At 50.6% G+C, this 15,553-nt stretch overlaps 1 protein-coding gene across 5 annotated transcripts in view; it reads right to left on the reverse strand.

Moving 5' to 3' along the window:
- Positions 1-15,553, reverse strand: part of MROH7 (maestro heat like repeat family member 7) — a 59,442-nt gene that overhangs the window by 7,201 nt on the left and 36,688 nt on the right. For 4 of the 5 annotated variants that reach the window (XR_012419788.1, XM_015435470.4, XM_074005944.1 and 1 more), the window contains 6 exons: positions 10,249-10,386; positions 7,730-7,844; positions 2,867-3,007; positions 2,006-2,185; positions 1,086-1,241; positions 586-708 (listed from right to left, as the gene is read on the reverse strand). Coding sequence is in view for 4 of the 5 variants with exons in the window: in XM_015435470.4 (XP_015290956.3) it covers positions 586-708; positions 1,086-1,241; positions 2,006-2,185; positions 2,867-3,007; positions 7,730-7,844; positions 10,249-10,386 (853 nt within the window). In the remaining variant the exon portion in view is untranslated. The remainder of the gene's footprint in view (positions 1-585; positions 709-1,085; positions 1,242-2,005; positions 2,186-2,866; positions 3,008-7,729; positions 7,845-10,248; positions 10,387-15,553) is intronic. The other variant, XM_015435487.4, reaches the window with a different exon arrangement.

Raw genomic sequence — 15,553 nt, forward strand, 5'->3', positions numbered from 1 at the left:
AAAAGGAGCCACTGCGGCCCTTGAGGCAGAGATCTCATACAAGCAGACTGTGTTTTAACAAGACCATTCTGATGGCCTGGGTGGGAAATGGATTGGAGCGGATGAAGTTAAAGGCTGGGAGATCCCTTGGGTGGCTGGGCCAATTAGCCTAACCAAGGGATGTCGGTGTCCTGAATTAAGGGCAATGACAGCGGCAGGGTGGGGAGGGAAAAGCAGATTCCAAGATACTCGGGATATTCAAGATTGATCAAGTGTGGAGGGTAAGGGAGATGAAGGAGCCCAAGATGATTCTAGGTTTCTGCTTGGGGGATATAGAGGGAAAAGGAGGAATTGAAAGGAAAAGGCACAGGCTCAAAAGAGACAAACTGAGCTTGAAGTGCCTGTGAGGTATGCAGGAAGCCACTGAACAGAGAACACTAGAAGTCGGGAGAGAAGCCAGAGGTGGAGATGAACATTCCAGAGCCAACAACTTGTAGTTGGTCATGGAAATAGGATGCTGGTGGGAAAAGAAGGAAGAGAGAGACACAGAACTAAGCACCTCCAACATGCTTGTAAGGAACCACTCTACTCTCTGGGAGCACTCACAAGGCACTTGCAAATTTTGGCCACTGTCTGCTGCTGGTTGTCCCAGGGCTTCCGGCTATAAGCTCTTTTTGGCAACTCCCAAGCCATGAAATAAGAACAGCGTAACAGGGTCTTCACACATTTCTGGGAACCAATAGGAAGACAATATCAGAATTGTGGACAGCCAGACTATGGTCCAGAAAAAGGGATTTTGAAAACTCAGTTTCTTTTTGAAATTGTACAAGTGAAGCTGACCATTTTTAATTTTTTAAATTACTATTATTTTATTTTTATTTTGCACATGATTTAGGACCTTTTTCTTTTTTTATACATCAGCTATGACCAGAAGCTGGCCATGTTGAGGAAGAATCCTGATGTGGGCACCTTTAGAAAACAGACATGGCTGGACATACATAACCACCCCCAGGATTGTTTGCGACTCTGGCTTGGTTAAGGTAAAAAGAGGTGCACCCACAGGGCCCGAGGGAGGGCTAGAGGCTGCAGGGCTCACGCACACTCACCTGGCTCACCTTGGCGTTGCCCTCCTGCATGGTCAGCAGTAGGGGCACCAAGGTGCTGACCAGCTGCTCCTCCATGGCCTGGGTGCGTGGTGCCCGAAGTTTCTGGACCACCTTCCCATACAGGTTGATGCAGGAAGAGCGCACGTCCTCTCGTGACTGGGGAAGACCAAAGGCTCAGAGGGAGTCCCTCCTCTGGGACACCACTCACTGCGGCTGATCCAGAGCCATTGTTCCCCTCACTCAAGCCTAGGTCTGGAGCTCTCCTGACTCTTCCCAGCCAGGACCCCACTAACCTAAAAGGCACCTGAGTGCTAAGTAGGAAAATGCCTTCCTCCCCTCCTCTGCTAGGGGCAGTTTAAAGAAAAAAAAAAAATCTGGCCAGGTGCTGTGTCTCATGCCTGTAATCCCAGCACTTTGGGAGGCTGAGGCGGGGGGATCACGTGAGTCCAGGAGTTCAAGACCAGCCTGGGCAAGATGGGGAGACTCCCATCTCTACAAAAAATGCAAAATTAGCTGGGCATTGGTGGTGCATGCCCATAGTCCCAGCTATCAGGAGGCTGAGGTGCGAGAATTGCTTAAGCCAGGGAGGTCGAGCTGGGATCTTGCCACTGCACTCCAGCCTGGGTGCCAGACCAAGACCCTGTCTTTAAAACAAAAAGTACCCCCTCTAGATGAACCAGTCACAATAAGATGATCCTCTCTGGGGAGACTCGATTGTGAAAGGGCTTCCTCCGTCAGAACCAGTTAGAATAAGGAACCTTTACAAAAAGATGTGGACCAGCTGGGACAAAGTTCCTCTCCCAGTAGGCTGACCCATCCCTGCCCAGGTCCCAGTGGGGGCACAGGAGGCAATGCAGCCCCCAAGGTAGAAAGGACCCCCTCTCGATCCCTCCCGCTCCTTCGCTCTGTGGGGTCCTCACGTCGCTGAAGTGCGGTAGCAGGATCTGCAGCATCTCCACATAGACCGCACTGTCCATCAGCTTCCGGTCCCGCCCCTTGAAGACGGCCTTGAGGTTGTGGACTGCTTCCACCACCAGCATCCCATCCACATTCTTCAGGCCCTTCACCATGGAGGGCAGGAGGGCCTGCACCTTGGCAGTCTGCGGGGCAGGAACATTTGGGATGAGGGCTCCTACCTGAGCTAGCAAGTAGGAAGAGACCCAGCCTCTGATTCACTGAAATGAACTTGGTGACCCAACCCCCACTTCCAGGCCTTGGCCTATGCCGTCCCACCTTCCTGGAATACCCTCACCCAACCTCTTGCTGCTCCTCAAAGCCCTCTTTGGCCTCACTGACTCCTTGGCTGGGACCCCTGAGGCCCTTTGCTGCCTACCCCCTTCCTTGGTTCTAGGCAGATGACACGCTGTGTCATTAGTTAGCTTTCTGAGTCTATGTTCTGTCCTTTCATAGCAGCTACATCATGAACTGCAACAATGCCTGGTAGAGAAAAACAAAGCACTTTTAAAAATGCTAATGATGCACCAACAATCTGGGCTCAGTTTCCTGATCTGTAAAATAGGAATACTTGTGCCACCCTTTGCCCTTCCTATACACACTGCCTTTAGAATCATTGTGAAAAACCTAGATTAGAAACTATTCAAAAGGAATAAAATAGATAGATTTTTAAAGGATATCTATTTTAGAGATGGAGCAACTGAGGCTGAGATAGAAATGGTCTCTGATTCCAGCTGTGGGCTTCTCAGGGACTATAATGGCCAAGCTCTGTCCTTCCTCCAGCCTGGGGCCTGGGTGGGCCAGGCTTTGCTCCGCCTCCCACTCACCTTGTCAGTCCTGCGGGCCAGGATGACCAGGCCTCGAATGGACAGCACCTTCATGATGGGGTCATGGTGGCTCAGGCCTTCTGCCATCCGCCCCAGAGAGTATTCCTCGGGGATCCGGCGCACCTGCTCCATCTGGAGGAGCTGAGGGAGCAAAGGGTCATTACTTCCCAGGCTGAGGCGGGCAGGGCAGCCCCCTGGCCTCCCATGCACTGGGATTGCACATTGGATAACAGGCTCAGCTCTGCCCAGAGCTTCAGACTTGCGAAACCAACAGATTGCTGGAAGTCTCCGTCTGGTGTCCCTCAGCACCGTGCAGCAAAGCTGAGTGTGTCACTCTCCAGCTCCAAGCCCCTATGACTGCCCATTGTTGCCTTTACTGTCAGGCCTCTGCCTGCCCTGTGGCCTCATTAACAGCAGCATGCCCACCCCCCAGCCCACACCCTCACCACCAGTCAGCCAGCTTCCAACCAAGCTGTCCCCTGTTCCCTGAACTACCCAGGCTGTTCCACCCCTTCTGTGCTGGCAAAATGCCCTTCTGCTGGGATGCCACCTCCACTCTGACCCCTGCCACCTCACAGGGCTCCAACCAAAACTCAGAGCCTTGAAGCTAGGCTTGACATTGCCCCTGGCCTCATTTAGGCTGAGTGCCTTCTTCCCTGGGGCCCTAGGTGCCCTGGGCTTCCTCCCGAAGCAACACCTGGAAACCTTCAGTGCCTCCATCTGCCTCCCCTGTCCAACGGGGCGCTTCTCTGAGGACAAAACCCGAGTTGTTCCTCCATGGGCCCCTGTTAACTGACATCAACTCTGGTGCGGAATATGTGCTTAGGGACTGCTTGCTGCATGAGTTCAGGTCCAACATGAATCTTGGCTCGGGCTGGGCACGGTGGCTCATGCCTGTAATCCCAGCAACTCAGGAGGTCAAGGTGGGTGAGTCACCTGAGGTATAGAGTTCGAGACCAGCCTGGGCAACATGGTGAAACCCCCGTCTCTACTAAAAATACAAAAAATTAGCCGGGTGTGGTGGCATGCGCCCCAGCTACTCCGGAGGCTAAGGCAGGAGAATCACTTGAACCTAGGAGGCGGAGGTTGCAGTGAGCCAAGATCACACCACCGCACTCCAGCCTGGGCAACAAGAGCAAGACTCCACCTGGAGAAAATAAAAGAAAGGAAGGAAGGAATGGGAAGGAAGGAAGGAAGGAAGGAAGGAAGGAAGGAAGGAAGGAAGGAAGGAAGGAAGGAAGGAAGGAAGGAAGGAAGGAAGGAAGGAAAGAAGGTCGGCCGGGCGAGGTGGCTGACACCTGTAATCTCAGCACTTTGAGAGGCTGAGGCAGGTAAATCACCTGAGGTCGGGAGTTTGAGACAGCCTGGCCAACTTGGGGAAACCCCGTCTCTACTAAAAATACAAAAATTAGCTGGGCGTGGTGGCGGGTGCCTGTAATCCCAGCCACTCAGGAGGCTGAGGCATGAGAATCACTTGAACCTGGGAGGTGGAGGTTGCAGTGAGCCAAGATGGCCCCACTACACTCCAGCCTGGGTGACAAGAGCGAAATTCCATCTAAAAAAGAAAAGAAACTTGACTCCTTTCCTCCTTAGGCGTGCCCTCCTCTTGCACTCCCTGTGGCAGGGTTAGCACTACCAGCCCCCCATCGTCCAAGCTGCACACCAGCCTCACCTTCATCTGCCTCCTCTCCCCCACTGGCCTCCGCACCCACAGCAGCCAACAGGTCTTCAATGCCCACTGCATCACTCTCATAAACGCTTCTCCCCTCCATGCTCTTGCCTGACATCTCCTGTGACTGTGGGGCCCATGGGTCTGCATTGTGGGAGGAAAGAGCTGGGGAGAGGCAGACTGGAGGAGGGGGCAGGACAGGTCACCAGGGGGAGGAGGCAGAAAAGGAGGGGCTCCACCTATCCCCCGCCCTCCACCAATTTACACCACCAATATTCAGGCCTGCTGTGCACAGCTTCTGGGCTGGGCACTGGAGACACGGAAAAGAGTCACAAGAACCCTAACAGCAATTTAACTGACTCACAGATAGCACTTCCTATGTGCCAGGCACTGTTCTAAGTGCTTTATGTGAACTCACTATCCTCATCAAAACTCTAGGAGATGGTCATCATTGCCATACTACAGGTGAGGAAACTGAGGCACAGGCAGGTTAAGTGACTTGCCCAAGGTGGCACAGCTCCCTTAAGGAGTTCACTGCCACTGGGAGAAGGGAGCACACACACCATCACAGCAGAGAGGGTGACAGGAAGCCAGGGCAGAGGGGATGAGCTGCGGGTGGGGGGCAGCGTCTGAGCTACATCAAAGCACCACGGCTTTAATGGGGGGCTGACTCTGGCCAGGAGCAGGCACCTCTTCTGGGGAGGTGGAGAAGACTGAACCTGGACGAAGACCCTTGCTGCAGGGAGGAAGGGCCGCTGCTCAGGAGTCCAGGGAATGCTGGGGACAAGTTAAACCTAGAGTCCCTGACCTTGTGGTGGACATAGGAATGCCCCATAAGGTCTGGCAAGATCCAACCTCCCTCCTCTCATACAAAAACCCATGTGGTAGCCACTAACAGACTTAGAAGTGCCTCTCCCAAGAGGCTGACCAAAATAGAGGACTGTGTCCGGCAGGCCTGCTCTGAATCTCTCTGGACTCTCTGAGCTCTGTGACCTTGAAAAATTCCCCTTAACTCCCCTAAGCATGGGTGTCACAAATCCTTCTCGGCAGGGTTGCTGTGCAGATTAGTGAGAGAACATTTGAAAGAGGTCAACACAAGTGTTTGGCACGTTGTAGGCCTGTAAGAAATGGTAGTTTCCCTTTCTCTTTCCCTCATCATGGTCAGGGAAATTGGAGTTAGAACTGGGTGGAGCTGGGGCTGGAACCCAGGACTCCCAACCCCAGGGCCAGGGTTGTTCTCCCTGGAGGTGACACATTCTGCTGGTACCTGCAGAGCCAGGCAGTGTTTATTCATCCATCCCATCCCCACTTCTTGGGGCACCTGGGGGTGCAATGCCAATGTGACATGGCCCCTTCTCCCAACTCACAGCCCACCTGGAGTGGCAGAAAAAATGACAAAAGCACCTAGGATGTCGATGCTGCCTCTTGTTCATTTGGCAAACTTTCAGGTTCAGCTTAAATGTCATCTCCTCCAGGAAGCCCTCCTTAACCTTCACACTATCCAAGCAGACAATGAGCCTCCTGCCTCTGACCCTCACTGTACAGACCCTGGTGATAGCCCAGACCTGCCTCATGACAACTATCAGGTCACAAGAGCTAGGTAAGCATGGTGGTTAAAAGAGTGGGTTTTACACTGTCAGTCAACAGACAAATGGATAAACAAAATGTGGTATGTACATGAAATGAAATATTCAGCTTTAAGAAGAAAGGAAATTTTGGCCAGGGGCGGTGGCTCACGCCTGTAATCCCAGCACTTTGGGAGGCCGAGGCGGGCGGATCATTTGAGGTCAGGAGTTCAAGACCAGCCTGACCAACATGGGGAAACCCTGTCTCTACTAAAAATACAAAAATTAGCCGGACATCGTGGCGCTTGCTTGTAATCCCAGCTACTCAGGAGGCTGAGACAGAAGAATTGCTTGAGTCTGGGAGGCAGAAGTTGCAGTGAGTCAAAATCACGCCACTGCACTCCAGCTTGGGCAACAGAGCAAGACTCCATCTCAAAAAAAAAAAAAAAAAAAAAAAGTAAGGAAATTCTGACGCATGCAACAATTATAGATAAATCTTGAAGACATTATGTTTAGGGAAACAGTCAGGCACAAAAGGACAAATATTGTATGATTCCACTTACATAAGATACCTAGAAAAGGCAAATTCATAGAGATAGAGAGTAGAATAGAGGTTACTAGGGGCTGGGGGAGGTGGAACAGGGAGTTTGCATTTAGTGGGTGTCGAGTTTCAGTAGTGAAAGATACGAAAGTTCTGGAGATGAATAGTAGTGATGGTTGCATAACAATATGAATATATTAATGTCATTGAACTGTACACCTGAAACGGTTAAAATGGCAAATTTTATGTTACGTATAATTTTACCATGTTTTTTTAAAAACTAAAAGGAAAGGGGAGGGTTTTAGAGCCCGAATGTCTGGATTTGAATCCTGGATCTGCCACTTACAAGCTGTCTGGTCTTGGGAAAGTTTCTTAAATTGATGCCTCGGGGTTTTTTTCTCTAAAATGGGGCATAGAATAGTATCCGAGTCATAAGATTAGTGTGAGACCAAATGAATCAGTGTGTGTAAAGCTCTTAGAACATGCTTGGAAGACAGTAAGTGCTCAATAAATATTAGCTATTATTGTTAGCAAGTCCCTCTCTTCCAGGTCTGTCCCTACCAACTGCTCCTGACTCACCTCTCCCCAGCACCTCCCCAACACACACTCAGCTTAGATGTCACCTCCTCCAGGAAACCCTCCTTCCCTGATGCCTCCCTCCCTCAAGTCACTTGTTTCCCTACCACAGTCTGGATGGCCCCATCATAGCCCAAGTCACTCACTGGCATCACTCCCATGTTATAACTGGGGTGTCCTCTGTGTCCTCTGCCACACCAAAAGTTCCTTGAGGGCAGGGTAGAGTCAAATTCACCTTTATATGTCTGGTGCCTGACACACAGAGGTGCCCAGCAAAGGTTGTTGGTTCCCTGGGCACTAGGGGAGTCTGGTTAAGAGTGGAATGGGGTAAAGGGTGGAGAGACAGGGAGAGGAGGGAGGGAGACTAACAAGGTCATCATAGTCAAGAGAAATCACGCCCATGGGAAGGCTTTGTAAACTATAAAGTACTGTTTACATAGGAGAAATGACCAGTGACGTGAACCGAGACCCGGGAGGAGCTCCCGCTGTGTACCAGCTGCCCCTGTTGGTACCTCCACGAAGAAGGCGGTGGCCGTGATCTTGTGCTTCTCGTCGCCTCGCTCCAGGAGCGGGATGAGCAGGTAGAGGATGCGGCACAGCTCCTGGCAGGAGTAGTGCACCATGGCCCTGGGGGTGGGGAGGAGGAGCAGTCCCCTCAGGTCTCCAGCCCCAGGGGGACCTGTGGGGGGAAGTTGCTTGTGACACTGGAAATCCTGGGTAAGCCAGGATCACCTGGATTCGGGCATTCCCAGGATTTTCCACCTGGGTGGGATCTCAGAGGTCATCTGGTTTCACTGCTTCATTTAACAGATGAAGAAACTGAAGCCCAGAAGGGGAAAGAGACTTGCCTGAGGGCACAGCACAAATCAATAAGAGAGGCAGGCTGAAGACCCTCAGCTGCACAGGACCACGTCAGGCAGCAGAGCGAGGAAGGAGAGGGTGTGAAGGCCCACTCACCAAGCACCAGGCAGCAGGCACACGCTTTCACATTGTTACTCCATCTGATCCTTCGAAGCAGGTTACTGTTATTATCCCCATTTCATAGGTGAGGAAACAGAGGCTCTAAGTGTGAACTGCCCACGGTCACAGAGCTAGAAAATGGCAGAGCTGGAGCCCCAACCGAGGGCTCACGTTCCAGCTGCCTGGTTCATTCTACTAAGCCAGTGGTCCTCTAAGTGCCACCCCCACCCAACCAGAGCATCAGCACCAGCTGGAAGCTTGTTAGAAGTGAACCATCCCAGGCCAGGCGTGGTGGCTCAGGCCTGACCACTTTGGGAGGCTGAGACGGGCAGATCATTTGAGGTTAGGAGTTCAAGACCAGCCTGGTCAACATGGTAAAACCCCGTCTCTACTAAAAATACAAAACAAATTGGCTGGGTGTGGTGGCACATGCCTGAAATCCTAGCTACTTGGGAGGTTGAGGCAGGAGAATCACTTAAAACCCCAGAGGCAGAGGTTGCAGTGAGCCGACATCGTGCCACTGCACTCCAGCCTGGGTAACAGAGTGAGACTCCATCTCAAAAAAGAAGTGCACCATTCCAGATCCACTAAGCAGGAACTCTTAGGGCGGGGGCACAGCAACCAGTGTTTTAACAGGCCCGGCAGGTGATTCCATTGCACACTTAAGTCTGAGGAGCACTGCGTTACACTCCACCATCAGTGAATGTAGTGCAGTCTGGCAACCATGCCTGGAGTCTGGAATGAGACAGCTGGGTTCAAATCCTGGCCCCAGCACTAGCTGTGTCACTTGGGGAAAGATGCTTAACTTCTCTGGGCTTCCATTTCCTCATGTATAATGCTGGGATAATAATAGTGCTATTTCACTGAGGGCCGTGGCTCACGCCTGTAATCCCAACATTTTGGGAGGCCAAGGCAGGCAGACCACCTGATTTCAGGAGTTTGAGAACAGCCTGGCCAACATAGTGAAACCCCATCTCTACTAAAAATACAAAAATTAGCCCAGCATGGTGGCGCATGCCTGTAATCCCAGCTACTCTGGAGGCTGAGGCAGGAGAATCGCTTGAACACAGGAGGCAGAGGCTGCAATGAGCAGAGATCGCGCCACTGCACTCCAGCCTGGGCGACAGTGCAAGACTCTGTCTCAAAATAAATAAATAAATATGCTACTTCATCGGTCATGGTGAGAATTAAATGGGATCATCCATGCGACAGCTCTCTGCATGGTGCCTAAAGCATAGTAAGTGCTCAGCAAATGTGATTGTGTCCTGAGATCCTGGGGAAAGCACCACCAGGAGCACTCAGGGTGCAGGGCTAAGATGCAGGCTCTCCTGCAGGAGCCACAGCGTTGGAATCAAGGTGTTCCCTCTTGACCCCATGGGAAGTTGTGCGTGGCCTAGGGAAGAGCTTTGGTCAGCAGGTCACTTCTCAGCTCTGCCACTTCCTGTCTGTGTGACTTTGGGCACATGACAATTCCTCCCCAGACTTGGCATGTTCCTGTGCAAAATATGTATTAATCACCCCTGCCCCACCAGTGACTATAACTGTAGTAAAAATTAGCCTGTGTGGAGCTCTTACCATATGCCAGGGGCTGTTCAAAGTACTTTAATTAATCCTCTCCCCAACCCTCAGAGGTGGGTCTGACTATTATTTCCACGCTATTGAGGGAGAGTGGAGACTCAGAGGGAAGGAACTTGTCCCAGGTCACACAGGTGGCAAGTGGCAAGCTGGGATTCAGATGCAGTCAGGCCATCTGCAAGGCCACACCTCAACAACTCGGTTATACCACCGTTTCTGTATTGGCATGGGAACTAAATTCATAATGCACGAAGGAAAGGTGCTTTGTGGATAGTCTAAGTGCTCCACAATGGCCAGGACCCTCTGAAGAGTGAGTGCCATCTTTAACATTTGTATTGTCCACCTGCTGAGGAAGACAGCACCCTCTCCGCTGTAGTGAAGAGGTGATAGACTGAGGAAAGCCCAGAGAGAGATGCAAACCCAAGTCCATCAGAAGATCCTGAGGTCTCCCTCTTTCTCCCTCCCACCCCAACCCCAAGGTGGTCCTGGGACTCACCTTGCCAGCAGGGCCACTCCGCGGTGGTGGCTCTCCGCCTGCTCCATGAGCTCCCAGCCGCGCTGGTCCTCCAGAAAGGTGGTCTCATAAGAGCAGCCCATCCTCAGCAGCAGGGTTTTCACCACTTTCACCACCCAGCTGCCAAGACAAGGCAATTGAGACCTCATGCCTAGCAGGGCTCCAGCAGGCCGAGCCTCCCCCCACCCCGACCGTTCCTGCCATCTGGCCTGACAAACTTCTCTTCACCATGTTAGGTAGGGGTATCCAGTGTATCCACAAAGGGTGACTTTTTACAAATAATCATTAGCTTTTAGAACAAGAGAGGAAACAGAAGCAAAGTCCACCTCCCTATGAAGGCTGTGCTTTTACCTCTGGGACCAGCCTCTCTCTCACCCTCCACTCCACATCAGCCATGGGCTGGGCAGGCAACTTCTCTGCTCACTCACAGTCTCCTAACTGGGCCGAGTCCCTCTCCAACTCAGGACACTTAAGAAGTGATTCTCAAACTGGATGCCCAGCAGCAGCCCTTGGGGAGCTTTTATGACCCACCAACTGACCAGACTGGGGCTCCTGAGTAGCTGGGATTACAGGCCTGCGCCACCACACTCAGCTAATTTTTGTATTTTTAGTAGAGATGGGGATTCCCCATGTTGGCTAGGCTGGTCTTGAACTCCTGATCTCAAGTGATCTGCCCGCCTCGGCCTCCCAAAGTGCTGGGATTAGAGGCGTGAGCCACCGCGCCTGGCCTACATACACTTTTATTAAAATAAAAGCTGACACTGTATAGAACACAGCTTACATTTAAACAAAGTTTTCCAGAAACCTAAACATTTGCTGAAAGAGTTTATGGTGCACTTTGTGGACATACCTCAGATGATACTGAGAGCTGATGGCTCTCATGATTCCAAAGAAAGGACTTAAGTAATCAGGTAGTCCTCAGAAATTTGCCCTTCATTTTCAGGTTTTTGCTTTTGTAATGAATATTGATCCGGTGTGAAAATAAAAGTTTCTCCTGAGGCCAGAATTTTAGAATCATTCAACCTCTGTGCTTATTGTTTGAAATGTGTGCTATCAATGATAGTCTCCCACTGGCAATGCCTTCAGCATTCAGAGTTACAAACAAAAGGGAGGGAGAAAGACAGGCAGGCTCCGAGCGTTGTCCAGTTCCCCCATCGCCATTCTCTTCCCTCTGCAAGTGCTGGCTGAATGGCTAAGCTGAGATGTACAGGTTTTTGTCTGAAGAAAGGTTGTTCTCTTCGAGTTCGGGCACTAGCACCTTCACCTAAAACAGAATGAGCCTCCTGCATATGTTCCTCCGGTGACCGGACCACCCTGCCCTCCCTGTGTGTCCCTATCTCCAGGGTCATCGTTTTGGACACCTTCTTACAAACTGGCTTGGGCACAGATTGAGCTCCGGAGCTCAGAAGGGAATGACCTGACTTAGAGGTTCTAGGTAGCCACGGCTTGGCCAGCCCTCCCAGTCCTCATTTGTTGTGTGACGAATATGTATTTGGGCCAAAACTTCTGAACTCAGAACTGCATCATTCGTAGTTGATCCTCTCTGTCACTTCACCTCACTCCCTCAATCAGGCTTCATATTTTCACAAAAATGATCCTGGGTTTCCCCTCCCCCTCCCTCCCACCCTGACCCCAAGGTGGTCCCAGGCCTCACTTCCCTCCCTTCTCACCCCATTCCCAAAGTTATACCTGCGACAGCCCAGATGGCGCCCATGCTGCTTGGTGGAAAAATAGAGTGGAAACTCTTGGGAGGAGGGCTGTGCTATGGGTGATGGGGTGGCTTTTGTGTCCCCAAACACTCACTCTGCAAGTTTCACCCTTCTAAAAGGCGTTCTCAGCAAAGTGGAGCAAGGGACACCTTGAAATATTCACTCTCTGTCCCTGCACTGGGACACCAGAGCCAATGATTGATTTGACATGGAGTTGCTTTCTTTTTTTAAGATAGGGTCTCACTCTGTCACCCAGGCTGGAGTGTAGTGGCATGAACATGGTTTACTGCAGCCTTGACCTCTTGGACTCATGCGAACCTCCTGCTTTATTCTTCCGAGTAGCTGGGACCACACACCTGGCTAATTTTCTATTTTTTTGGAGTGATGGGTTTTCGCCATGTTGCCTAGGCTGGTCTCAAACTCCTGGCCTCAAGCAATTCTCCTACCTTAGCCTCCCAGAGTGCTAGGGTTACAGGCGTGGGCCACTGCACCCAGCTGGAGCTGCTTTAAAGCCCAGGGCTGCTGAAAGTTTCACCTTCCTGGAAGGCACAGAAACTGGGCTTCACAGGACAAGCTCTCAGGCCACTCCCTCCTCCTCCTTCAAACCCAAGCTGTTTGCAGAGGTAATTGTTGCACTCATTACCAGAGCCTGCCTCTCCTCTAGGGAGGATGTGACCACCTTGTGTGCTGTCGTTCCGTGGAGCTATTCCACCTCATCACTGCAGTCTGGAGCACCCACAATTTGCTCCGGTGCCATACCCCAGAGGATTCATTTCCTGTATAAATCACCACAACCTGGGTGGCTCAAAACAACAGAAACAAATTCTTTCGCAGTTCTAGAGACCAGATATCCGAAATCAAGGTGTCAGCAGGGCCACAGTCCTCTGAAGAGCCCAGGGGAGAATCTTTCCTTGCCTCTTGTGGCTTCTGGTGGCTCCCAGCCCTCCTTGGCTTGTGACCACATCACTCACTCTCTGTCTTCATCAGCCTTCTCCCCTTTGTCTGGGCCTCTCTTCTCCTTATAAGGCCACTTGGCATTGGATTCAGTGCCCACATGGTTAATCCAGGAGGACCTCATCTTGAGATCCTTAATTATATCTGCAAATACCCTTTTTCCAAATAAGGTCACCTTCATAGGTTCTGGACAGACATGTTTTTTGGGGGCCACCATTTAGACCACTACATCTCATGGCTTTTCTGGCCCCCCTTCAGCCTGGCACATGCCTGCCTCTGCTTTTTCTGCCTCTCAGGCTGCTTCTGAGATGCTGAGGTAAGGTGATACTTGGGCACTCCTCCAGCTTCTCCTTGATGTCCTCAGTTGAGCCACAGCCTCTGCATTGGCAGGTCACACCTTTCATCACTCCAAGGTCAAGAACTGTTTCCCATATGTGTTCCTCCTCCCCCTCCAGAGCCTCCTTTTTTTCCCTAGAGCCCGTCAGCTTTCTGGGCGATGCTCTCAGGGCGGCGTCTACAAGCATGAGCAGGAGGGGAATGGGAACTGGCCGCACTGCTGGCAAATGGTGTCTTGCTGGGATGCAACCCCATCTGGTCCTCACAGCACACCAGTGGGGCAGGAATCATTTATCCATTTCATAGGCAAGGAAACCAACTGCCAAGAGATAAAATTCATTTACCCAAAATACAACGTTCTAGGTGATGAAGCCAGGATTTGAATCCAAGACCTTCAGACAGAAGCCCACTACACAACTGCTTGCCCTCTGCCTCTCTAAATGCACCTTTCTGTGCATAACACACAATAGGAGTCATAGAAGTAAAAACTGATAAACGGCTACATGAAAATTAAACATTTCTGGCCTGGACATGGTGGCTTACACCTATAATCCTAGCACTTCGGGAGGCCAAGGTTGGAGGATCACTTGAGCCTAGGAGTTTGAGACCAGCCTGGGCAATATGGCAAGACCCTCATCTCTACAAACGATGTGACGGAATCTCGCTGTGATGCCCAGGCTGGAGTGCACTGGTGCGATCTTGGCTCACTGCAACCTCTACCTCTCAGGTTCAAGCGATTCTCCTGCCTCAGCCTCCTGAGCACCTGAGATTATAGGCGCCCACCACCACACCAGCTAATTTTTGTATTTTTAGTAGAGATGGGATTTCACCATATTGGCCAGGCTGGTCTTGAACTCCTGACTTCAAGCAGTGAAGTCAGGCTCAAGTGGGAGGATTGCTTGAGCCTGGGAGGTCAAGGCTGCAGTGAGCCATGTTTGCACCATTGCACTCCAGCCTGGGCAACAGAGTGAGACCCTGTCTCAAAAAAAAAAAAGAAAAGAAAAAAAGCAAACTCAATGTCATTCATGATAAGAGAAACACATACTAAAACTACAGCAAAATTCCATTTTTTAACTCTAATATTGGCAAAGATAAAAATGTTTTATAACTCATTGTGTTGGCAAGGGTGTGGGGAAATAGATACTCATGCACTGCCGGTGGCAGTGTCCTCTGTGAGAGGCAATTTGGCAAACTGGATGTTTTAGGACTCACTCCATTTTATCCTTTATCATGCAATGGTCAGGAGCTTTTTTCTATCACCTTAATATGTAATGCAGAAGCCCTTTGATGTGCGCATTCTACTTTCAGGAATTGTCCTACATATGCAATCGCACGTACACATAAAGACATATAAACAAGCAAACTCACTGCAGCCTTGTAATTGCCAAAGGCTGGAAATCAGTGAAATCCAGAGAAGCCTGGTTGAATAAATTACGGTGCACTGGGATCCTATACGTAGAGATACTATGCAGCTGTTAAAAATAAGGAGAGAGCTTGGCCGGGTGCAGTGGCTCACGCCTATAATCCCAACACTTTGGGAGGCCAAGGCGGGTGGATCACCTGAGGTCAGGAGTTCAAGACCAGTCTGGCCAACATGGTGAAACCCTGTCTCTACTAAAAATGAAAACAATTAGCTGGGCATGGTGGCAGACACTGGTAATCCCAGCTACTCGGGAGGCTGAGGTAGGAGAATTGCTTGAACCCAGGAGACGGAGGTGAGCTGAGATCCCGCCAATGCACTCCAGTCTGAGCCACAGAGTGAGACTCCATCTCAAATAAATAAATAAGGAGACAGCTCTACAATACAATGGTCTCCAAGACATAGTATGCAAAGAAGGCAAAAAATGTGACGTGCTGCCATTGGTGTAAAAGTACAGAATATGAGCAAATGTGTTTATCCCTGCATAATCCTCCTCTGGGAGGGCATGAAGAACCTGGTTGTCTTTGGGAATGTAACTGGGGGTAAGGACAGGGAAGGAAGCTTCCTTTTAATGTCTTTTGAGTATTTTACCCATGTGCCTATATTATCTACTCCAATTAATACTAAAAAATAAAGTATTTGGGCCTTGGATACAAACCTAATACAAATAATATCTCTAGAGGGGAAGGAAGAAAAAGAGTGAACTCCTTGGGGAGGGCTGATTCTTTCCTGTGATCTAGACTAAACACAGTGTGTAATGCACAGAGCAGGTGCTCAAAAACAGTTGCTGAATGAATTATTGGCTCTAATAAAAGTGTGCTTCTGTTTTCTCTTCTAGTCCCAAAGCTAATTTCTATTGATTGATTGC

The sequence above is a fragment of the Macaca fascicularis genome, chromosome 1 (assembly GCF_037993035.2).
Source record: "Macaca fascicularis isolate 582-1 chromosome 1, T2T-MFA8v1.1".
NCBI classification, from domain to species: Eukaryota; Metazoa; Chordata; class Mammalia; order Primates; family Cercopithecidae; genus Macaca; species Macaca fascicularis.